Source organism: Cavia porcellus, unplaced genomic scaffold (assembly GCF_034190915.1).
Source record: "Cavia porcellus strain 051 isolate PalLab524CR breed Dunkin Hartley unplaced genomic scaffold, mCavPor4.1 scaffold_10, whole genome shotgun sequence".
Classification (NCBI taxonomy): domain Eukaryota; kingdom Metazoa; phylum Chordata; class Mammalia; order Rodentia; family Caviidae; genus Cavia; species Cavia porcellus.
In genome coordinates this window covers 28,866,232-28,892,197 of record NW_026947493.1, presented here as the reverse complement: position 1 = coordinate 28,892,197, position 25,966 = coordinate 28,866,232, and the positions used below count along the sequence as shown (strand labels likewise).

General features: G+C 39.9%; 1 protein-coding gene across 4 annotated transcripts in view; it reads left to right on the top strand.

The window, feature by feature from the left end:
* Positions 1-25,966, top strand: part of Ptprg (protein tyrosine phosphatase receptor type G) — a 671,458-nt gene that overhangs the window by 158,983 nt on the left and 486,509 nt on the right. For all 4 annotated transcript variants that reach the window (XM_003480132.4, XM_063257832.1, XM_013143912.3 and 1 more), the window contains exon 2: positions 11,466-11,570. In XM_003480132.4, coding sequence (XP_003480180.2) covers positions 11,466-11,570 — 105 coding nt within the window. The remainder of the gene's footprint in view (positions 1-11,465; positions 11,571-25,966) is intronic.

The following is a 25,966-nucleotide window of genomic DNA, read 5'->3' as shown; positions in this document are numbered from 1 at the left end:
CATAAATCACTAACATTTGTTTGACTACATAATACAAGTTAAGCTCTAAGACAGCAGGAGGGTATTTGTGTGTTATTGAGCGTCTTGATACAGGAGCAGCCTACTCAGGAGAGACTATGAATACTCCTATCTCATCCAATTCCCTACACATTCTCTTCATGGGAGTAAAAGGAGCTATTTTGCTTGTCAGAAGAACAAAGCTCTGGTTGTAGTCACAGGCCACTTATGCCAAGGCCTCTAACCTGGTCCTAGAAGCCTTGGTACCCAGGGAGGGATGTTTTAGGATCAGGTGTGCCCTCATTATTTAGAGCAAAGAGATGTTATGGTTGTTAAGCTCTCTGTACTTGATCCCCAAATGCAGGGCCCAGGTGTGTGCTCCCAATCTAATGTGTGTGGGAGTGTCATGGTGGCCGCTCCTGTTGTTATGAAGGTTATGGTCTCTGTCTGTATTCTCTTGCTATAAGTAGATACAACAGAGTGGGTAATTTATAAAGAACAGAGGCTTATTTCACTTCTGTTCAGAGGTGCAAAAACCAGGGGTCGCTTTGGCATCTGGTGAGGGCCTTTTGGCCCACTGTGATAAATGAAGCTGTTTCCATGACCAGAGGAAACCAGTGTGGTAGAGATGGCTGACCCTAGAACAAAGCTGACCACTCCTTCAGTACCACATGCATCCGCAGGAGGATTCCTCTGCTAATGAGAACCTGCGTGTCCCAGTTACCTTTCAAAGGGCCCACCGCAGGATACCATCAATATGTGAACTGCGGTGTCTGTTTCCAATACATGGGTCAGATTCAAACTGTAGCATCTCTGTTTCTGTAAATCATCTGCTTTTGCTGGCATATCTTGCTAGAGTTCATGGATAAACTGGACATACCAAGGTTTTCAAGCATATTTAAGTAGGTTATCTTTACCTACTCTGGGGGGCAGACACCTGCTTTTGCCTCGAGCTACAGCTCCAGCTTGTGGTTTTTTGTTTGTTTGTATTCATTTTGAGACAAGGTTTCACTAAGTTCTGAGTCGCGTAGACTGGGCCCTAACTTGTGATCCTCCTGCATCTGTCCTCCAAAGTGCTGGGATTACAAGCATGTACCATCATGTCTTGCTTCTTTGTCTATTCTTTGTTCTATGAAAAGATACCAACTTCAGTTTACTATGTCACTGGAATGTATATTGTATTTGACTGGACTACATAAGACACCTGTTACAAAGTTTAATTCTCTAAAAATGTATTAGGCAGTGATAGTCAAACTTTAAACAAATGCTATGGAAGATAATTTATGAACCACTCTTATCACTTTCTTATTTGTATCTTTAACTTATGTTGTAACTATCTTTCTGTTGGGCATGGATGTGACTTTCTTTTCTGTAGACAATAACAAATAACTTGTCTAGTTGTAATTGGATGTTCTCAAGAGCATGTTAGGAAAATCATTGTATAGTTACATTGTTAGTGCTCTTGGATACTTGCTTTTATCTTAGACATTTGCCAACAGTGGTAGAAAGAGGACACCAGACAACTTCCTGTTTGTGAATTTGTTTCATTTTTAGTTGTCTGAGACTTATGTAGAGACTTGTGATGTTTACTTGCCTTGGAATCAGTGGAGTAGCTGTTAACAGATTTCTTATGATATCAAGTGTTCAGCTTCATGAGAAATGGTTGTGAGGAGCTGGGGTGCAAGTTCATTGGCAAAGCACTTGCCAAATGTGTGTGAAGCCCAGGATCCCATTTCCACCACCCGAAATGGAATACTGTAGCTATAGTGTCAACTCCACAGTTTTGAGAGTAACATGTAGCTCCAGGATATGTGTTCTTGGGCAGATGATACATTCTATTAGTTGTTTTCCATCACAGGGACAAACTACCCAGTGTCAGCAATGTAAAGGAGGTGAAGCTTACTTGACTCACAGTTGAAAGGGTTCAGTCCATGTTCAGCTGGCTCCAAGGCAGAAAAGGCACAGAGAAGTGCCTCACAGCAGAATGCAGTTTATGTATGCAGCCAGGAAGCAGAGAAAGGTGATGGAAAACATGCTCTCTAGGTCATGCTTGAGTGACCATCCTCCTCCAGCACATTTAGCTATGCATGATGATGCTTTTGACTGCCTCCGAGGATCCAGTCATCTACTATAGGCCTCACTTCTGAATGCATGAAACTTTGTGTGTGTGTGTGTGGGGGGGTGTTTTACATCTAAACCGTAGCACATGTCTTTTCTTAGTAGTGGGTTATTGGGAGAATTGCTGAGTCCACTGTACTGAGCATATTAGGCAGTAACTGATTCAGTAAATAACTTGTGATTGGCAAGGCTTAGAGCACAAACTCAAATTGCCACCAGTAGACAAAGAAATAAAATGATGAAATGGACTTAGATGGAAAAAGATAGGATCTAGTTGGGTATTCCTGGCTCTTTGGCTAAAGAACTGACTGTTATTCAGATAGTGATTGCTGACATCTGGTAATGAGGTCCATCTGTCCCACTGAAAACAACAGAACTGTGGATAATGGGGTGCTCTGTTTTTTATCCCATGCTGGTAAGTGCAGTGCAGGCCCACATACATACCACTAACACACGCACACAGACAGAATTTATATAGATGGAGGTATTTGTTATTGTTGTCACCAAAGTGCAGTCTGTGGACTGTATTTGCCTTTTATTTTTTTAAATTTTCATTTATATGTTTTGGTACTGGGGATTGAACTCATGACCTCGTGCTTAGGCACTGATGCTGCTGAGCTAAATCCCTGGCCCATGTGTTTGCCATTTTGAGGACCATGAAGGATTCATGAGACACCACAATTGTGACAACTGTTACAGAATCAAGAGACTTCTTTCTGAAGTAGACAGTGTTAGAACAGACTGAAGAGCGGGGCCTGGTGGCTGCTGAGGGGAGTCTGAGGCAGGAGGGACCTCAGGTTAAAGACCAGCCTAAGCAGTGGGGGACAATTTACTCAGGATGTTGAATCCCTGTACCAGATCATAAACAATGCAAAAGACAAGTCCACCATGTTGGAAGAATTGTTTATTTCTGTGTGTTATTGTAAAGTATTTGAAACCAGGAATTAACTTTGTTTTTTAAAAGAGGGTACCTCTAACAAAGAGTGAACTATATTTTTCAGATTTTCTTCACATATGTATCCTGCGCTGTATGATAAAACTGTTTTCTTCTTTTTTTTTTCCTTTTTTCCTTCCTTCCTTCCTTCCTTCCTTCCTTCCTTCCTTCCATCCATCCGTCCATCCTTTCTTCCTTCCTTCCTTCCTTCCTGAGAATTGAACTCATGACCTGTGTTTGCCAGGCAAGCACTTCTCCCTGGCCCATGAAGCAGTTTTTTCATGTGTACCTTTTTTCAGGCATTTTGGAAAGTATGTTTTTTATTTCTCAAAAATTTAAACTGTGACAGTTAATGTTGGAGGAATGGTTCTGATTTTTTTTTTTTCTTTTGGTCTCTTCGGATTAAAGCAGATGGACCCTGCTGTGGACTATGCTATGGGACTATGACAAAAGAAAATAATTACAACAAAGGCCAGTGTTTTGCTTCTCTACATGACTTACTTCCTTTTTACAAGGCTGTTTTGTCTTTCTTTGGTCCTCTGTGATACAAAATTGCTGTGTGATTTCTCTTTCCCTTGATGTACTTCCTAAGTTTTAGTAATTTATTTTACTTAAAAAAAAATCAGGGCTGTATATTAAGTCTCTTTATCATTTCAGATGAGAAAAATTTCTTTTGTGGTTGGCACGGTAGGTATGTTTGAATGTGATAAACTAGGCAATCTACTGTAATACAATCTATTGTATTAAGGTTAGCTCACTATCACAAACAACTACAGGGATCATTTGTAATCCAGTAGTTGCAAAAGAACCTATTTCTTGATTCTACTTTTTGGGAGACTCACCACCTTTCATTACAGTTAATTGAAATGCAAGCACAAAGGAAACGAGGCTGATCAGAATATTTAATTACCTTTAACTATAATTTGATACTTTTGCCCATTTTAGTCACAAGAAAGATAAAGATATATTCATTTCAGACTATTGTATGGGTTTTAATGTTCTTAAATGCTCTTGGAAATTTAGAGAAAATTGTGCTCAATGGAGATTTCGCCATCCTTGAGGGATCTTTAATCTGTTTGTTGTATGAGCATTATAAAGGCTATAAACAGCTTGCTTAACTGCTCATCTGCCATTATGAAAGTGTGCATTCTGTATTTGAACACAAAAGTGCCTGTTTCTTATTTTTAGTGTTCTTATTTTTGGCAGTGACCGTGGCAGAACTAGGACTCCTTATCTGTGTGCTACCCATCCATTATCCTTAGGCAGTCAGGAACCAGAATTTCCTTTGTTCTGGTGTTTTCCATTTTGGATGGAAGTTGACCTACTCTCCCTGATTCTGCATTGGAATGACCTGGATAGAATGGATTGTATAGTTAAATAGAAATACCCTCATGGGTTAGTGAACTATTTTTTTTTTTTTTTGTCTTTTTCCTTTTTACCGGTACCAGGGATCGAACTCACGACCACCTGCTTGCAAGGCAGGTGCTTATGCCGCTGAGCTAAATCCCCAGCCCCTGGTTAGTGAACTATTTTGCATTGAGCTTAGGGTGTGCAACTGTGTTTGGAAGGCTCTTGGGGATCTTCTTATCATCAGCTTCCTCTGGCTTCAGTGTTGTATAACTTTTGCCATAAACTTTCCTACCTTTCCCTGTGGGAGACTGTAACATAGCGGAGATCACGTACATATTCCTGGTTCAAAATAGCAATGTGGACAGTTTCTTTTGAAATCTTTGGTGTCTACCTGTCTTCTTTTGTTGGTGAACATCGCAAATGTCCTTTTCCCTTCACATTTATGTTTGCATGTATCAAAAAAAGGCAAGACATCTTTTGTACTCTGAAATTTCAGCATACCCACTTTGTACTTTTGGAAGAAAAATATCTGCATTCATAGACAATGACTGTATTCTGAATAATTGGACACAGACTCAGTGACCTTTGCTTCTCTGTGATAGTAAAACTAAGAAAAATTGTGTGTCAGGAACTTTATGTAATGTGGTGTTCAGAGGCCCAGGGCCCTTTGGAAGAAAAAGGTTTGCCTGCAAATCAACATAAAAGGGTTAACAGAGCTTTAAACCCCTCCCTCCATGACAATTCCTGTGAAACACAGAGTATGTACTAATTACCTAGAATCCTTGGGGAGATACAGAAAAGGCAGGTGGGTTACACATCTGCTTTTATATTTCCAGAATAAAAACATTTCTTCCTTTAAACTATGTCCAGAAGCTCTGGGAAATTAACTCATGCATATAGGAAACAGTTTTATTGATATGTTCTGTAGTTGGTAACTCTTAGGATATTTTCATAGAAAGGATTGGACCTCTGGGTCGAGAAACATTTTTATCTTTTTTGCTTCAGGCTGGAAGTGAGGTAGATGAGATGGAAGTTCTGAGAGGAGACAGAGTTTATGAAAACTCCCTGATGAAAATACCTGTCACTCACTCAGCTCTCTGCCCAGCAGTCACGTTTCCTCTTGCTGAGTGAGATGTAAACGTCACTGGCTAGTTAATGGAATTGGTTTCGAAATCCTCACTTGCATCTTGGCAGGATTGGGAAACTGAAATTCACCTGTGCAGTGGGAGTGGCTGGATTATTCCTTTCTAAATCCATTTTACTATACGCAAACCCTTGAAATCTATTTGAAGCTTGCAATTCATCCTGACCACATTTGCCAGCCTGTTTGGCACATGCCTGTGTGTTTTGAGTGAGTGTTGGGTACAATGACACTGGAGTTGACCTCTCTGAGGGTGTGTATACAGCTATGTGCACTCCTGGGTTCCTCTGTGTCTTAACTTCACTTCAGTAGTTTACAGTGTTCCAACATGACAAAGAGGCTCCTGAGCCTTTCTCTGACATGGCCTTCAGCTCCATAAACCCAAGAGGCTTGGTGCTGCAGAACGTGGTAGATGTTTGTATAGCACCTTTTCTTCCTTCTTGTTATTCACATGCTAACCATAGGTAGATTTATACTTACTGTCTGTTCTGAAGAGTGAAACTACATATTTCCACGAACGTACTCCATTTTTAATTGTGTAATTAAGTTGCTGACATAAGCAATATGCAGTTTCACATTAAGGTAAGGATCCATAAAGTCATGCATTTGCATAATTTAATTTTCTGCACAGAAGATATTGAAAATCAATAGCATGATTCATAGCCATACCATATCATTGCCATGGTGCTGTTGGTTGGCCATTTGAGCTTAGAAGAGTACAAAGAGTATTAAAATTGATTGAATTTGGTGTGCTGACTTTGTAGCTTTACTTGGGAACCACAGTCTGTTTCTATTTGCAAATGTCTGCTTCTTGCCAATAAAATATTAAGTTGCTTAATATACTCTGTATACAGTTTTGACTGCTAGTGAAATAAGGTTTAAAAATTGTTTTCAAAAAGTCACCTCATAATTGATTGAAACAGATTAAGAATAGAGAATTTAAAACTCTTTGTTTTTTAAAATTTATGACAGTCCCAGTCCCAGTAATACAAGATTTTGTTCTTACTAGGGGTTGGGGTAAGAAATCACACATTACTGACAGATGCAAAAAAGGGAAAACTAAATATAGTTACCTTAAATGAATTGTTTATCTATTGAAAAAAAAATCTGGTGCCAAGTAATAAAGTCCTTTGCTACCCCTATTCATTTCTGAGTGGCCTCCCCAAAGAATTGCCTATTTGCTACCCATAATAAGTCTTCCTGCTTCAGATGTTTCTCATAGTGGGAGTGGTTCAGAAGGGAGCCTCTGAGAGAGGATGTAGTGCTTTTGCCTCTAATGTGTGGTTTATGTAAACATATATACACACATACACACACACTGTCTGTCTTAGTTACTTGTCTCGTTCCTGAAACAAAATGCCGAACACCTAAGTTTGTAGAGGTTTCTGTCCAAAGCTGGCTGGCTCCAAAGCAGGAGGACATGGCACAGGGGCACCACAGAGGAGAAACAGTTCATGATGGGTAGAAGGCATTAAAGTAGCAAAATCGAAAAGCAGCAAATGACATAGCAAGAGCCCTTTTTCTGTTCTTTGTATTCTATCTGGGCATTGAGTCCTTAGGGTAGATAAAGCATTCACATCCAGGGTGGGCCTTCCCATTGCCTACACCCGAACTATGCTAATCCAGTCAGTGGACTAATTTAGTAATCACACATTTTTAATCCCAGCATCACATACTGTATACCCAGCCACCTCTGAAAATTCCCACCTATGACCACATGAGGCTTTGGGAGGACATCTAGATACAAATCATGACACACCCCTCCATTCACTACCTACCAGAACAATGACACCATTGGGCTTTCTATTTCATTCCTTCATTCATTATTTATGACCACATACCAGGTGTTGAACTCCATCTGAGTGGTTGGTTGGCAGTCATCCAGGGATCGTTGTGCTTTTTAGTTCCTGGGAACTTGGACCTTGTCCTAGGCATTCTTTTGCCCCTCAGAATTAGTCCTTCCTGAACATCCACTTCTCTGTGAGAGCCACGTTGTACTTCAGCACTTTGATGGTATATGAGGAAGATACAGTGACCCCACATTCCTTGGGATGCCCTGCCACCTCTCTTGCCACCTGCCCACTCTTACGTTTTAAGCATTTCCACACTTCATATTTTTGTCCTGAGCGACCTTTAACAGGCATTTTCCTGCTTAGCCCAGGTCCCCAGGCCTCTGGGATGTGTTGTATGTGTATAACTTGAAGATAATGTATCTGCTTTTTGGAGTGTGGAGGCCGTGGCTTTGCACTGTCATGGGAAGACTTCCTGATATCAACCTCCTGTTTCTTGAATTGGATTTATCTTTGCAGAATTGCTTCTCCATTAATCATTCCAGAAGCTTGGAGAATGAGACCTCAGTTCCCAAGCCTCCATGCTGTCTGGTAAAGGCTGTAGGAATTCTGCTTTGAGCACAGTGTTTGAAGGTGCTCCTGCTTCCCCGAGTCTGGCTTTTTCAGCAGGAGGAAGTCGACTGCAGGCACTGATGCTGCTCCAATAAGAGACTTTACTGGCAGTCTGGTTCCCCTTGCGCCACCCCGATGATCTCAGAGTTTCTGGGAAATGTAAAGCACCCCCCCCCCCATCTCAGTATTAAAAGAGAGTGGGAATTACAACTCTGTCCATCTTTCATAAAGAGTTCGTGTAGGGGTTTAACAGCCCTGAAGAAGACGCCATTCCTTACTTTTCTGCCTGATTTGTTAAGGAGCTTTGGGGTGAAAACTCTGTTCTGGGTCAATTCAGATTTGTCTCAATTCTGACCCTGCCACCACATGTGGTCACTTTCGCAGAGGCTGTTCTTTCTGCCTGGCCATCTTTTATTGGTGTGAAGACTGGTTGTGAAGTTGCAAACTGTGAGGGCAAGAGTTAGCAGTATAGGACAGGAGTGGCACCTTATGGGATCTTGGGTCCAGCTCAGTAGGGGTGTTTATTGATTATGTCTGGCTTCAAAATAGAATCACCAGGAGTCAGGCACAGTGGAAATACCCATACCTGCTGCCCAGCAGGTAAAGGCTGACTTAGGGGCTAGTCTGGGCTACCTATCCAGATGCTGAGACTCTTTAAAAAATAAACAATTATCTGCTGAACATTATTTCTTCTTTCTTTCTTTTTTTCTTCCTTCCTTCCTTCCTTCCTTCCTTCATTCCTTTCTTTTTTGTTAAAAATACTAATATTTGGGCCTCACCTCAGAATAATTAAATCTGAAATTCAGCAAGAGAGATCCTGGGCCTAGGAGTTTGTGTTTGTTTTTTAAAAGTAGCTCAGGGATCGCAGTCAGACCTGTATTCCAACAGTGTTCTTGGATGGAGAACTTGATAATGAGACCTTGAAGTGACTGTTTAAAGTACTCTTATTGTCACTGAGGAATCTTTTGCATACAAGAGACTTAAGAGGGAAACTTAGCAGGCAAGTGGTTCATGTAAGTATAAAGCCTAGGATAGGGCCAGCTTCATATCAACTTTGCCCAGGGATTACATGTTGTCCACAGAATTTATCTACTGGTCCTTTGTCTTTTGGCTTGGTTCCACTTTTTAGCTTCTCTGTTGATCCCATGCTTGCTCCTTCACTACCCCCTTGAGCTTTTGGGTCCAAACACCTGCAGTCATATAACTGACCCACCGACTTAGGGCCAACACAGCACACCCTACAGCTGGCAAGATTGGTGGTAGCATGGAGTTGCTGGTGAATTCATGCTATTCAGTTAAGTAGGTGGAGTAGGGTGTGATTATTACAAAAGCTGAGATTCTGAAGTACATTTCCACTACTTTGTGTTAAAAAGGAAAATCCCTTAGATCAATTAAATTTAGTATAGTTTGAGAAAAAGATGCTTTGCAAAATCGAGCAACACATCCCAACCCCCAGTAGAGAGTGGTTAAATTGGTTTATTCACACAACCAATTAGTTGGTTATACCTGAAATGATTACTTGTTTGCAACCTAATCAGTTAATTGGTGTCTGAACATTCTGCTCAGTTACTATGATTACTTTCATATATTGATTTGGTTGGTCTTAGTCTATGACCATGGTTCTGTACTAAATATTGTTTAACAAATTTCAGGCATTTAAAAGGCATTGACTACTCAGTGTCCGATGAGTTAAGTGCTTTGCTCATAGTGATTTGGGTTGTCTTCACAACAATCCTTTGAGGTTGGTAATTTTGGTTCCAGCTGTGGAAACTTAAGGCTCAACCATATCCAAATAGAAAGCATATTTACTATTCAGATGGTGGGCCATTATTTTACTCATGATCTTGATACAAAGAGAAAGATTATTTGGGGCAAAAACACTTGAAACAGGATGAACGGAAACTAAGTTTCACCTGCGTGCTTAATTTAGCATGCTTCAATAGAGGAAAAGGTAATTAGGAGACTAGGAGAAAACTTTATTTTTGATCCAAAGCACCTTATAATGGTCAACTTCTTAGTGTTGTGAATGACTCATCTACAAAATTGTAGGAGGGATTGGATGATAGGGACCTAAACCTTCGTTGGACTTTAAACTTAGATTTTGCTTTGTCATTCAGGACAGGTGAGCATATGTAAGTGATAATAGCTTTACTTCTAGATGTTTATTTGGAATTTATCAGATCCCCATTTTTTTCTAAAGAGTTTATTTCTCTGGAATCTTTTTCAAGTATTACTTGTGTTAAGGATAATCTTTGCAACTGAAGTGTAAGTTTGAAGTACTCCACATGTTTCCTTCTTGTTCTTTGTGACTGTCATAGTCTCATCAAAGCTAATACCATTATTAGAGTTATTATTGGCTTGTTTGCAATTGAGAATGTATTATGTTTTCTCATTTCCATCTTCATCTTAAATTGAATGTACAGTTCCCCTATTTGCTGCTTTGCTTTTGAAAAGCACACTTGATTTTGTTTGGGTGCATTTAAATATTAACATAGTCAGGTGGTGTGTATTGTATGAGTATAATTCCCTTTCATTTTGGATTCTGGGCACCTGTGATATTTGTCTTCTTACACTTTGGAGCGTTCAGGTGTGGATTCAGAAAAAAAGAAAAATTTGCATCCATGAGGAAAGATGGGAGGAGAAGGCTTTGAGTACTGTATCAGGCAAATGGAACTTTGTAGAGTGGCGGTGAATATTTTTGCTTCTGCTTGATGGATTGGATTCATTTTAAATTTCAAAAATATATCAGTAAGCAGTGTTACTTCTTTTTTTCTTTCCCCTGAACATCGTTGGCTATGGAAGTTTTCTGGTTCGCAGCTATTTTTGGATCCAAGGATGTGGAACACAGACTCCCAGGCCTTACCCTGCGCTGGGTTTGGGTGGTAGAGGCCAGGCTTAAGGTGTTCCCTTTGCTGATCTGCTGTTTGTTCACTTGTGTTCGTGGGACCAGTAACTGTCTCTGAGCTTGAATTTCTCCATCTCTCAAACAAATACAGCAACCCTTAGTCTGTGAAGATCAGTGGGCCTATGTGTAGGGTTTACACTTATTCATGAAATTGGAACCAAAACTACAGGCTGCACTTCTACTGGTTGTCCAGTTCAGGGACTTTTTGATTGCTTGTCATCGGGACCACTGAACCCACAGCCTGGGTATTTTTGGCAGATTAAGTAAGTTAAAGCATGGAAAGCAGAGTGTGTCCTGCTTCTCAGTGCAAAGTAAGGTGCGTTGTCAGCTGTTAATATCAGCAGTGCTGGGCTGGGGCTATATCTCAGTGGTACAGTGCCTGCCTGGCACACATAAAGTCCTGAGTTCAATTCCCACTACTAAAAAATGAAAAATAAAAAATAAAAATAAAAACTATCAGTAGTGCTTGTGGGAGTTGCTCTGGGCCTTCCTGTAGTTGTGTCTCTACAACATAAAAGAGGCTCTTTTAGCCATATAGAGATCTGTGCTTTTTGAGGTCACCTGGGTATGTACAGGGGGTGATGCATTGGTCTCACTGCCTGTCTCCCTCTCTTCCAGCATTGACTGAAGGCTATGTTGGGGCCCTGCAGGACAGCAGACATGGCAGCTCTGTGCAGATCCGCAGGCGCAAAGCTTCTGGTGATCCGTACTGGGCCTACTCAGGTATGTATTCTGATGTGGATCATAGGCCTCCCTTTACACTCACCCTCAAGGACACTTTTTATCCCTTTCACGTTGGAGTTTATCTGGTCACACCATTCTGAAGTTCATTGCAAGTAGAAATACTGAAGCTGGCTTTCCTTGTAGGTTGTTAAGTACCTTAACAGGTCTGTCCCACCTGTTTTCTCCATCCATTTGCATTGATTTCGGAACTTTTCTTGTTAATGAATTATTGTACCAGACTCAGAGCTCTCCAAAAGATGCCGCAGAGCTTCCCCTCCCCAGTCTTTCAGCTGCTTATGATTCAGGGAGCACAAAGTACAAGGCTTGTCTCAGTGGCTTACATGGCTGCTTAAATATCAGAAAGCATCACAAGGTAAAAATGGTCTTGCACACTTTAATCTGGGAAATACAACTTTATTTCCGTATCATGCCTTACCGTTTGAGTAGTCTTCTACATTTGAGGTTCTTTTTGTTTGTATTTTTCTGTTCTAGCTTTTGACCAGTGAGAGAACATTGCCACAATTTGTTCAAAATTACAATGCAAATACTGTTCTTAGGTTGTTAAGAAGAGAGGGAAACTCACAGCAATGTAGAGATTTTTCAAGATCATGGTTTCTACAATTACCAAAAACATGATAGGTGGATTGTTGTTTCTAAGATATATTGAAGCTCAAAAAATAGGAAAAAAGGATTGTAGCTAATTAACGAGGAATATTTTAGGAGGATAGACCACTTTTGGAAATCACTATACTTTGGCAGTGAATTATTCAAGTCCCTTGTATGAAAGGGCTTGAAGACATGGAGTTTTAGTCTTAATAATAAATTTATGTATTAAGCATTGTTGGATAAAGAATTGAAAAATATTCTTTTCATAGGAATGCTCAGGTCTTAAATCCTGAATTTCCACCTGCAAATCCTGTTAAATTTATGCCAGTGTAAAATTTATAGGTCTGATCTTTAATTACACCTTATCTATTGGCTTTTTGCATCCTTTTGTCTATTGATAAATCTCCTGCTCCTACAGGGAGAGTAGCCTATCTATTTTGTTTTGCTGCTAACAGATAGCAATTCTGAAGTCTTCCATCATACCCCATTCTTTCTGATTAGGATTATCTAATTAGAGCCTTTTTGTCACCCTTTCTGATGAGTGAAGGAAATTGAAAGCTGAAGGCCTGAATTACATACGTACACGTATATCTGTCTGTCTTTTTGCCAAGAAATCCAGAGAAGATTTGTCATTTTGTAGTCTCTGGCTCTGATAGGAGTCAGGAGGAAGCATAAAGTGGCTGCTATTTACAGTTCATCAATGTAGAATAATGGTGCTGTTAGTCAGGAAATTGGAAGTTATATCCTATCAGCACCTTCAATTGCAAATGGTAGCAACGAAATGAAGGCCGAAAACTTTGCCCATTACCCAGTTAAGAATAGACATAAGTGGTGCCGTCTTGGGGATGGGAGCGATTATTGATGCCCTCAGCTCTGGTATGTTTAAGTAGATCCTTCCACTTTGTGCTTCTGTACTGTATGAATTTGGGTGCTGCTTCTTCAAGGGGAGGCTAATGGCTTAAAGTTAAGGCAAGGTGCATTTTCTTAAGACAAAGGTAGTAAACATTTTCAGTTTTTCAGCTCATGTAGTCTCTTGCAACAGCTGTTGAACTCAGCTGTTGTACCATAAAATCAGAGCTAGACAATAATGAACAGGCTGGTAGGATTCTGTTAAAACTTTATTTGTGAACACTGAAACTTGAGTTTTATAACTTTCTTGTGTCAAGAAATACCATTCTTTTGATACCCCCTCCCATGCCATTGAAAAATACAGAGTGCATTTTTCATTTGTAGGCTGCGCAAAAATAGTTGATCTGTTAACTAGGCATCATAGGCTATAGTTTTTCAACTCTTGTTAAGTGAAATTGTTTCTGGTCTTGCACACTTTACTCTGGGAAATACAACTTTATTTCCACATCATGCCTTACCGTTTGAGTAGTCTTCTACATTGAGGTTCTTTAGGTCTCTATAGGAGGAATCCCTCAGAGGGATATGCACTGCTTTGCAAGAACCAGTAAAGCACGATATAATGGCAAACATGAAAGAATAATAAAAGAATGAGACAAATACTAGATGACTGTAGAGATGGAGCATCCTTTAGCCGAAATGCTGGGAACTGACCATGCTTCAGATTTGGGAGGTTTATGCATTTTTGCAATATTTCATTACACATGATGAGATATCTTGAGCATGGATCCTAAGTCTGGACATGATATATTCATTTATGTTTTATATATTCGTGCACATAGCCTCAGGGTAATTTTATACAATATTTTTAGTGTGCCCATCTTTGACTGACCTGTCAAACAAAGTCAGGTGTGGAAGCCTCCATTTGTGTATCATATCGAGGCTCAATTTTAAACCTGTATCCTTGATCTTGACAAGGTTCTGCCCAAGAAGACCAGAATGCCAGGCCTCCTTTTTTGCCAGAGTGGTCTTGAGGGCTATCAGACACTCAGTGGCAGAGAAAGGGTAGGAAGGAGTTGTAGGCTGTTGGTGCCTTAATTAAAGTCAGAACAAAGGAGATGGGGAACTCTTGATTGTAGGTCTATACCTAAAAGCATAAATGGTATTTGAAAAATTACTGACAAATGAAGTAAGGTTCTTTTTCTGTTGGGGGAATGTTTTTTTTTTTTAAATTTAGCAATGGGAACCAGGCCAGGTCTGGAAGGTTATTTTAATAGTCCAGATCTTAACCTCATGTTTGTAATTCTCTGATGCCTTCAGTTTTTTCTAAGATGCTGTCGTTGGTATAGTACTTTGCAGGTGTGGCATGTGAGATTATGAATTTTGTCAATCTTACAGGTAGACCATGGTCAGCATCTCTGTTTTATCAGTTAGGATTCTGGAAGGACAGTCACTGCTGGGAGTCTCAGTTTCCCCATTTTTATTTGGGAAAAACGAGTACTTCCCTTTTAAAATTGTGAGATGATGTGCATGTTATGAAGTGTGACACAGTATAAAATGTAACATCATCTCTGTCACGAAGTAAGTGCTTACTGTTACCTCTGCTGTTTCTGACACTATTATTCCTTTTGCTGCTGTTGCTACTACTGTCACTGGAGTTCTCCTTTGGTGGCTGTGATAGCTGGGAGGTGACTCCTGGGTACTATCAGAGCTAAGCAGGTGAGACACTCAACCATAACTTGCAGAATGATCCACATGGGATTTGTGAATGGAAGCTAAGCAAATATTCTTGAGTTCAAAAGCGGGCAAAATACAAACTGCAGGCTGCCTATGTAAATAAAAGTATTATTGAAACTCAGCCACACTTACTACTTTGCATGCTGCCTATGGTGCTTTTGTGCTTCAGCTGCAGAGTTGAATATTTTTGCCAAGAAACTTTGGACTGAAAAGGTTAGGTACCATCTGGGCCTTTACAGCGAATGTTTGCCAGTGCTGTCTTCATTAGTACAACCTGGGCTTTTGAGACACTTTTAGTCACTCAAATGTAGGCTCTTTTGGACCTAGGATGATGCTTTTTGTTTTCCCTGCATTTCTCGTGAGTGGGCATATCCTTAGAGAGTCTCATGGGCAGGAGTCACAGGGATGCCAGGGCTCTTCTTTGGGAGAAGCCTCTGGAGGAGGGAAGTTGAGTGGAGGGAGAGGGGTGAGTAGGAGTTTACCGTTGTGGGATGTTGTGCCTTGCTCCGTAGGTTCCCTTTGTGTGGAGTGGAGTTTGGTGACTGAAGCCAACCTGATTAACTCTGATACCCTCCTATTGCAGTTATTGCAGAGGGCTGCAAGAGTTTTGCAGCTGTGAATAGCATATCCATAGTAGGGTATTATCCTGACCATGGTTCATTAACATTTTACTTTTCAGTCTAGGGCAAGCTAGGCTATTTTGTTTTTGCTGCATCATTTTGGATCATGCAGACACTATTTACATTTCAAATGTTAGAACACTGGACTTTTTAATAGGCTTATCACACCATTCCTGTGTGAGCATTTGTCAGTTGAGAAACCTGTTTCAGATCCATTGAAGTCTCCTGAGGATGGGTTACCTTTCGGGTTCTTAATTTGGTCCACTTTATTAAAAAGGCCACAGTATTTGAGTTCAGCATGGGCGCAGACATCTTTCATAAAAGGTATTTTGTGGTATAAAGGTATATAAGAAATTGTCTGTTAATAATAGCCATGTATTTTCCAAATTCTTTATATCTTTGAGTTTCATTTTTCTTATTCCTATATAGACAGGTACAAAAAATCAACCACCTCTTTATGTATTTCACATAGTCTTACCCTGGAAAGCATGTACTCGTTTCAGGCTATCTCATTTGAAATATTAAAAAACAAATGTCTTCTCCTAATTTTACCCCACTAAAATGTAGATATTTTTCTGTTCTGCTTGAGGTACTGACAGCACATGCATTTTGGAGTTTGCCCAAAACTTCTATAATTATTACACAAAAAATAACACATGTTGGGTAGGTCACTGCTGCTGGAAAGAAAAATAAGAAATCTGGCACAAGTCCAGGTGGAAACTTGAGATATTTTCATAAAGCTGTTTTCTCTGTTCTGCCTCAAATACCTGGAGAAAAACAGGTTGTCTTCTTCCTCCCAACTTCCTCCTCACCCACCGCTTTTTAAAATCTTTATTATTTTCTACCTCATGTTTCTGTGGTGCATAAAGAACTGTTACAAGTCAGTACAAGGGGAAATTCTTTCATCATTAGAGGAATCCAAAGTTGAAACATGTGGCAACAAAAATTCCCTGTAAGGAGTTCTGGCAATAGGCTGGATGAAGGTCAAACAGATTCTTCTAAGAGACATTTTTTCCTGGAACTGGGATTATCCAAGTTCCTTTCTAGCTGTCTTGCAGTTGATGTCTTGCTCGGTTGTAAAATGAGATAAAAGAACATACCTTGCATTATGGCTTTTGAGAGTTAGAGGTCACATATGTAAGCACCTACTATAATTTTTGGCTTCTGCCTTGTAGTAGAGAATGTTATACCCATTTGTCTCTTAATTATCTGCCACCCCACTACATGTTCATATAAATATCCTGTTTTATAACACACCCACTCTCTTTCCCCTGGCTAAATGTAGAATCCTTGAGAGACAAGGATTATAGCTTATTGTTCCTCGTTTCTCCTGCAGTGTGCACAGTGTCTCATAATGTGAATATTCAGTGTATATTTTTCAAGTGGGCAAATGGATGGATAGATTAAAAGGAGAGCATGCTGGAATCTGTATTGTACACTCACTGGAAGTGGAGAAGTAGGTCCTGCCATGAAATTCAAAAGGTAATAAAATGATTTCCAACTGGATTCCTTGAAGTAACAAGCTCTCCCCTGGTGAACTGAAGCTATCATTAAATTTTTTAAAATTATATTTCCTGTCTATTTTTAAGAATATCTGTGCAGACCAAATGAAAATATGCATACCTGCAGTAGTCTGCTTTTGTCACTAAGAGAATGGAAAGTCGCTGACATCTCCAGGTTTCATGTTAATATTATTGTATTCTTTGCCTTTCCTCAAGCCTCATCCAAAGACTAATAAAGGAAATAATTTCCTGAGATGCTTTCTCCTTGTGGCAGATGCCTTCTCATCCCATGTACCTACACCATTGGAGGGGATCAACCTGAGTAACCCCGTGATGCCTTTGCCTGCGAGCCTGGCCTGACCCCTGTCTCCATTAACTCTAGAGTCTCCTGTTTGCTTTTTACAATTAGTTTCCATCTTTATGCATCCTGGTTATCGTGACTTGTTTTTAACTAAAAGTTACTCGTTCACTACACATACTGCTTAGTCCTATGCCAGGCAGGTGCCATCAGAGGCGGCGCCGCAGAAATTCCTTTTGGAATTGCTTTTGTCAGATCTCTGCCTTTCAAGATGGGCAGATAATTTGCCAGGCTGGCAAAGGCTCTGAGGCACGAAATGCTCTGGCCATGACTGGGGACCTGAAAGCACTGTAGCATATGGCAGGGTGGAAGAAACTTAAGGTGAAAATGCAAAATGTTGGATTTGGAGCATGCATGGGCCAACAGTATTCTAGTAGTGACCTAGCTTCTTTCTGGAGCTAGTTGGGAGCTGTGAAATGACTTAATGGTGGGAATGGATAACAGTTGGCTGGCTGTTTGGGTGAGGTCACTGGCTGTAGGGTTAGGGACATGTGTTGGGAAAAAGAGTGCAGGATGAGAAATGATGAAATTATGTCATGAGGCATTTGAGAGGGAAAAGGAAAGAGCCCCTGGGAATTTATTACTTTCTGTATCTCGAAGAGAAAGTAAAAAGGATTGTTTAGAACTATTCCAGATGGCATTGCATTTAGTGAAGGAGGAAGGGAGTGGTGGGTTTGTTACAAATATTAAAACAAAAAAAATTGAACTGGGCCTTATTGAGTTGTGGTGTAATGTTTTGTCCAGATTTCTTAATATTCTTTAGACTTTATGTTTTTTGAATTGAGCCGTGCCTGTAATTAATTTTTGTGTTTTCCCTGTCTTTCCCTAAATGTTTTGGGACAGGAAAGGCCTCAAGATAGGGAGTAAATTGTTGAACAAACTGTGTCTTGCTACAGGTATTGTTTGCCTTTTGTACAGGGATGTTTTGGGTGGGAAAAAACACATATGGCCACACAGTAATCAAGACTAGATGTATAAAAGAGAAAAATGTGCTGCCATATGCTTAAGGTAGCTTGAGTATCTTACAATAGTCGGCCAAATCTGGCTTTTTCTTCTCTCTTACTGTTTAAAAGAATTTTTTTCGCTTAATGTAGATTTTCTTTTTCACCATTTAAAAAACTGTTCTCTGCAGATGGTTTCATAAGTGTTTGTAAGTTTAGTAGGCACTGATATAACACAGTAGTATAGGAGAACATTAATACATTCCTTAGTGTCCTCACTAACTTGGGACAGCATCAGGCAGATGCAGGTACTGTTCAGTGCTGTACTAATGTAAAGTGATATGTATCAGTGATGAGAATTTGAATTGGTTCTATGACGAAGCATTTAAAACATGATTCCATGAAAGGCTTTAAATAGATCCTAAAGGTGGCAGGGTGAAGGAGCATCTTAGAGGCCTTTTTGGCATTGTCTATGAAAATGTTACCTACTGAGAGTCTTTTATGTATTACTTCTATTTTTAGACATTCTCAGAATGCGTTCCCTACAAGTTGCACTGTATTTAAAAGTCTAAAGGACTATCAGGCAACTGGATAATGACAGTATATCTTTATGCTGAAGTATTTATGTAACATCTGCCAAAATAAAGTAGGTTGAGCTCTAAGGTGCTTTAAAAATAATACGGGCAATATCGTTCCCTTATCACAAGTTGATAGTTACTGCTGACTGAATGAACCAGTGTGGAGAAGTAACCATGTTAGCTAAAGCTGATCTGTTATTCTCATCAAGAGTGAGAGATGTTGTCTTTTATGTTTAGATGTTGAAAATATTTTAGAATCTCACTGAACTGTATGTATAGCATTTACATTTTTATACCACTTATTCCATAATTTTTAAATGCTCCTTTTATTTTAGAATAGATGGCTGAATTATATCAAATTCAGGCATTTATTTGTTTGTAACAGTTTCCAAGGGGAGCAAGGAATGAAAAGGGGAAAGAAAAAAGTAATGAGAAAGCCTGCAAGGAAAAAGCCAGTACGAAAGCAGGTACCTTTTTGTCTTTTCATTGGCTGTATCTAAATTTCTTAGGTAAAATGTTTTCATTGGCATTTCAAGTTTTATAAAATGCTGTTATGAACTAAGCAGAAATTAATGAACTGATATTGACTTAGTTTGAAAACGAACATGAAAATTTATTGACCAAAGCAGTAAATATTGACCCAGGCAGAGATAAGGTCAATATTTACTTGGACATATCATAAATCCTTATATTCATTAATCTATAAATTTAGTGGGCCCTTCACAAGGCATAGAGTTATATATAATAAGTATGTATTTTTCATATGTATGATGGATCAGAGTCACACATCTTTTTTTCTGGTCATAAATTTGAAAGGATGGCGTTCCAGCCTTTGAAACTGACTTTGAAACTGAAAGGGTGGGTGGGTGGGAGGACATCAGTAATTTAAAAGCTCAAAGAGAAGGTGCACCAAGCTGAATCCTTGCCTAATAACCAGTGAGCACAATTTACATGTGCTATGTGATTTCTTAAAGGCTAAAGTCCTTTTTCCTGACCTAACAAAATGTACTCATTTAGTATATCTGATCTGCTTCATAAAACCCACTTTCTCCTGGTATAAAATAGGAAAGGATTCTGTCTTTCTCTGTAGACGTTATTAAGCAGTGCTATACAGAAGTCTCTTTGACAAATACAGTATCATTTGTATATATCTGTAATGCTCAGTCCCACTTTTTTGGCCTTTTCCTTGTTGGAAACTATTAAGTTGAATTGAGCTTTTATTACTGATCTTGTTAATTCTCCTGGTGAGGTGGTCTTCTTAGCAATATATAAATAATAAGGGAGTGCCATTTCATGGAGTTATGAACTTTTATTATTGTCATTGTGTAGCTGGAATAAGTTTCTAAATATACGCTGAAAGAATGAATTTTCTGTGTTTTATGCAGAAACCACTTTTCTCATGAGGTCATTCTGGCACCTACATAAACGTTTTATATCTTACATGGTTATATTTTGGTCTGTTCACTTGGTGTGCTAGCTTTAAGATTATCTGTTAAGAAGAACAGAAATTTTAGTGTGACTCATGATTTTCAGCATTTTCACTCTCTGGTGTGTTGGTCTGTTGCTTTAGGCCTCTGGTGAGACATTTCATTGTGGCAGGTGTATGTGACGCAGGAAGCTACTTACCTCATGATTGGGAAACAAAAAGAACCTAAAAGAGGCTGGGGTCCCTGTATCCCTTTCAAGGGCCATCCGGGGCCCAACTTCGGGATGCTCCAGATCCCTGAAGCCTTATATCAGGCTTCGGTGGTTTGTGAGCAATCCTGAAATGACCCTTGCCTCTGCCATTAAGCTGGTAATTTTGTAAGGCCCTATTTAAGACCCATAGCAAAATGAATAGTGTACAGTATGTTCTTGGTTGTTTCATGCTATTAAAATTTATAGATCCTATGTTTCATTTAGTTTAAACTGTTTTCCATTATGTAGCCAAGACTTTTTTGTAGGTTAAGAAATTTAACAGACATATATGTAGTGTAGAACTTTGACTTCTTGAGAAGTGTTTTCTAGTAGCTTCTGGAATCTTTACTTTCTGTTACCATCATTATAAGATATAATGACTTCACTGAGTGTAGCATTAAATATTATTTTTGTGTCACATGACAAATGACTACTGTGATACAGATATTTGACTGTAAAATAATGAAGTCATTTCCATAATCAAAGCAAAGGAGTTTGGTACTAACATGTCTTTATTGCCTCTCTATCCCTTGTTGGCATATCTTTTTATTGACAGATATAGGACTGGCCTTGAGTATTCCGGGAGAGTAACTAAGAATTTGACTTTTGGATTGTATTATTTTCTACTGCTCTTCCTTTCTGTTTACCTGGTATGCTAGCTTTCTGTGGGTTTGACAAAATATCTGAGATTATCTGTTAAAACAAGCGCTGCTAGTTTTCTTGGAATCTATATTTAAGATTTTATAAAAAGTAAGTCAGTTTATGGAAGAAGTTTAATGATTAGTATAGCTGACCTTCCAAGAAGGTTTCCCACTGTAGGAGGTATTATCACCATCTTGGAAGGATTGGAAAAGCCTCCTGTTATTTGCCGTACAGTTACACGACTCTATGATGTGAAAAAACTACAGATGTTATGGAATTTCCTTGAATTGGTTTTGTCCTGATACAGCAGTATATTTAGTGTTTTGATTTAGAATGAAACTGTAGCTGCTTTTAAGTGCTGGCTCTACTATAGCTGTGTAAATAGTTAAACATCTTAAAACTGATACCTGGCCCAATCTCCCTGTGCCCCTTTCTTTCCTGGTGTGGCCCTAGAACATTTTCCCTTTGTCTTGGGCTCACCTAAGGATCCTCTTAGATCTCTCACTATCCTTTACCATCCATTCCAAATCTTTTGATTTGCTAAGGGTTTAAAATGTTTCTCTGCCTATTGCGTTGGAGAGATTTCCAGGGTGATGAATCTGACTTCACTGTGTTTTCGGATGTCTCGAGCCCACTTCTTGAATTGATCTGTGTGTTTCATGTAGTTGGGTACTAGCAGGCCAGAGTCACTGTCTCAGTTCAAATGCTATTTGGGAGGCATACAAGTTGCTCCTTGAATCTGCCTGAAATTTTTCTGTGACCAGAAACATCATTAATACCTCCCCCTGTTTTTTTGTTGTCATCTTTTCTTTCTACAACCTGTCCCCCTCCCCCTTGTTTTTGTATCTCCCAAGTGTTAAGATAGTGTTCTTTTAGCAAAGCATGTGTGCTATGAGCTCACTCAGAAATGATCAGTTGTTCCGAAATTTTAGCAGGAAAATGAAATGTGAAGTTTCCCTAGGCCAACAAGCATGCACATAGATGAACAAAGCCATTTTTAGGGTATTTCTACTTCTGAGGCTCACTGTGATAATGGGAGGTATTTTCTTCTCACTGTTGTTAAGCACATAGTCCACTAGCTCCTCTTAAGGAGTGATTTTGACACTTTTGGAAGGTCCTGTGGCTTTGACAGTCTTACACCACCTCCTAATGAGCTATCTTACAACATTCTTTTCATGTAAAGATTGCCCTTTCTCTCACCATCCACCTGGGTGTGAAAAGGAAGTTTCTACACTTGGAGCCATTTGGGCTGCTCACCTACTGTGCCAGAAAGAACTTGTCAAGATTTGCTTCCCTTTGTCATAAGAGTATACTGCACAGAGCAGTGGTACAACGATTTTTCTCCTGAAATACTCAGGAAATCATTTCTAGGAGCTGGTCTGTTTTGGGATCAGTTATGATGTTTTAGCCTCTGGAGAGGATTCCTCCAACAGGTGGCTTAATAATGAGAGCAGTTGGTTAACTCACACATCAAAAGACACCTCTGGCCAGCCTCCTTTTCCTGGCTCTGCCATCTTTAAGTCACATTCTTCCGTGCTGATGATCTGTCATCCTTAGTGTCTTAGTCCTTTTAACTCACTTTCCTTTGGTTATATTATGGCGTCAGGAGTTCTAGAAATGATGTTACAATATGATGTTGGATCATAAAGTCCAGAGGAAAAAGAGAAAGTGTCCTTTTCTTGTGTCTCTGATTAAAGGCAAGTACAATGTGTTTTAGAGTGTCCCATCCCTGTCAGTCAAGCCTCATGTTTCATCGGCCAAACCCACATTGCACCTTCATGTTTAGACCCCACACTGGTAAGAGGAATGATGGTTAGCTTAGCTGCATCAAGACCTCACTTCCTCAGAGGTTACAGGGGAAATGGTCTCTAGTCTTGTCATCTTTTTTACGATGCTTTGCTCTCTAGCATGATGTTCCTGTCTAGTAGCCAGCTGCCAATGGCATGCCATTCTGAAATGGTGAACCCACTAAGCCTCCCTTTTGTTTTTATTTACGGGTATCTGCTATTTTGTTCAGCAATGGGAATGAGTAAAACACTGACATCTTTGCAAATAACACAACTGTGTCTGGAGAGTGATTTATAGTATTCAGAACTGCTTTGTCTTTTTCTATAGCAGATGATTTTGTGGCTACTTACACCAGTCAAAATTCATTTCCTCATCACAGTGGCCAATTTCAAGTTCTCAGTAGCCACAGGGAGATACAGGCTGCCCTTTCTATGACAAAATACACTCTGAAAGTGGTATTCAGAGGAGTGGGATGTTACAGAGCAACCATCAGGTTGACATTTATTGGGCATGGCCTGTGTCCCATGTATTGGGCCAACTTCTCTTTGTTTTTAAGACAAGATCTTGCTACCTTGCCCCGCTGGTCAGTCTCAACCTCCTGCTTAGTTAATACTCTCGGCGTGTGCCTTCATGCTTCTACCTCTGTGTCTTTATTGATCCTTACAGCAACCATGCCCATGAGATATGAGGTTTTTATAGAAGGGAAAGTGACTTCCAGGGGAACAAATCAGAGACCTTTCTGGGACCGTCTTATTGGCCCACTCTGCCTTCCCATATATTGAAGCTAAGTCTGAGAAGTGAGACAGTGTGATACTTGCAAACTTTCTAAATGGAAAGCATTAGGTGCAGATGTTGATTTGATAGTTTTCTCTAAAACTAGCATTAGCATCTCAACTATGCAAATCTGAGATCCACAAAGGCCACAGGTTGCCTCTCCCTGCTCCCCTTTGGGGCACTCAGGAAGTTAAAGAAACTTGTAGCTCCTAAACATTGCTTTTGCCAAGGTCCTTTATCTTTGGCTAACTCAATCAGGGAGTTAAGTAAGAGTGAGTAGGGTATGTATGTTGAGGTAGGTGGGTTCCTGTGGATCATGTCTATGCATTGAGTCTCCACTGAGGCAGTATTTATCAAATACTGGCCAAGTGGCAAGCATACTAGAACACAGAGCAAAACATGGTTCCATTTGTGCATGATGGAGATGGATGTGCAGCACGTGAAGTAATGTGGAATCTCATCTCTTAGCACTATGAAATAAAGGGAGGTTGTGCTGTCCAGCATGAGGAAGGTGAGGGGCATGGCTTTTAGGCTGGAGAGACTTTCCTGATGATACTGGAACAGAAATGCAAATATAAGGTAGGGACTAGGTCTTGTGATGTGTAAGAAATGGGTAAGCATTTTGGACAGAGGGAACAGGACACAGACAGTAGAACTCTGAAAGATTAAATGATGTGTCACTCTTAGAATCGTATCTATCTACTATCTATCTGTCTATCTCTATGGGGGTACTGGAGACTGAACCCAGGATTTTCACACTGAGTTACTCCCCTAATCCTTTATATTTTCTAGACAGAGTTTTGCTAAGTCAGTAAAGTGCCAAGGACAGACTGGAAGTTGCAGTTTCCCTACGTTAGCCTCCCAAAGGGCAGGGATTAAAGGCATGTTTGGGAACTTTGTAGCTTACTATTCTGGCATGAAATAAAATTTCTGTCCTGCTAGAGAAGCAGTTCTTAACTGGGGGTCCGGCTTGCCTGTCAGTAGGCATTTGACAAATCTGAAGATGTTTTTGATTGTCACAGTTGGGGGTGGTGGGTGGGGAACTGGTAGGTAGTGGACTGAGGCCCAGAGTGCTGTTGAGTGTCCTGCAGTGCAAATATCAGCTCCTTCCACATGCACATGTACAAGGGAAAAGGCCAGTCATGCCATGGCTGAGAAACCCAGTGCTTGAGTCCCACCAGAATTAAAATTGCTGCTGTGAGGTGGTCCTCACGATATTGTGAGAGTTAAACTTCTCTGGCCAGTTGTTGATCACAATTTTTAATTGAGTGACTGTGTTAAAGTGGGACTGCAAAGAAGCTGTACTGTGCAGAATGGCTAGGGTTTTACAGAATCAAGCGGGTATACTGGTGCCCGTTCTGATTTGGAGAGTTCAGCAGGTTGACCCCCTTTAAAGTCTGTGCTTGGAGATGTAGAGAAATGCCTGTGTGAAAAGCCTACCACTTCCCTCATGTGAAGGTGATGCATGATGGCTGTGCTGCAGTAAAGAGGTGATGAAATTACTTTCATTATGACTGTTTTATTTTTGAGGTCCCCAATGACTATTCCATGTGTCAACTCTTTGATCTACAAGGCTGTTAGGAAATAATATCCATTTTAGTATTGCTAACCATGAAGGACCCTGAAGAATCAGCTGGTTGAGCGGCAGCAGTAGCATGAGAAAATTTACAGTTCTCTGCTTATAAATCTTGACACGTCACTTCCAGGCTGGACAGGGAATGGCAGTTTCTTAGGTGAGCCCCTAAAACAAAGGGAATGGGAAAAGAGACCTGAATGGTGATTGATGGGCCCTCATCATCTAGCTTGTTTGTCAAGTGTCAGCATCTTAATATTTGATGAGTGATGTAAAATTGTTTTAATTATGGCCACAGTCCCCTCTCAGAATAGATTCCTCATTCTGTGTTGTAGTAGAGTTATCTGAGAGCCAGTGGTTCCCTGCCCTCATGTTTGAATTTAAAGATAGATTTATATGGTCTCTTTCTCCGGGTCTCTTTTGAAAATGAAATTTTATTACTAGTGACAGCCATTGACTTCGAAGGTTAAACACACTGAGATCTAAAATGCTAATCCTGGTATTCTTTGTGGACCCATCGATCTGCCTCTGCCTCTTCAGAGAATTTGAGGATGTATAGGATCATTTATATGGCAGGCCCCCTAGCAGCGTATTTTTTAAAAAGTGAAATGCTAGGATCTTATCCCAGTGTATTGGCATGCCCAATTAAGTTGTGTGTAGATGTGTAATTTTCCAGTCCTCTCTGTTACCACTATTTGGAGATCAAATTCAGAAGCTTACTGAAGATGGAAGTCATATGAGAAGCGCTTTTCAC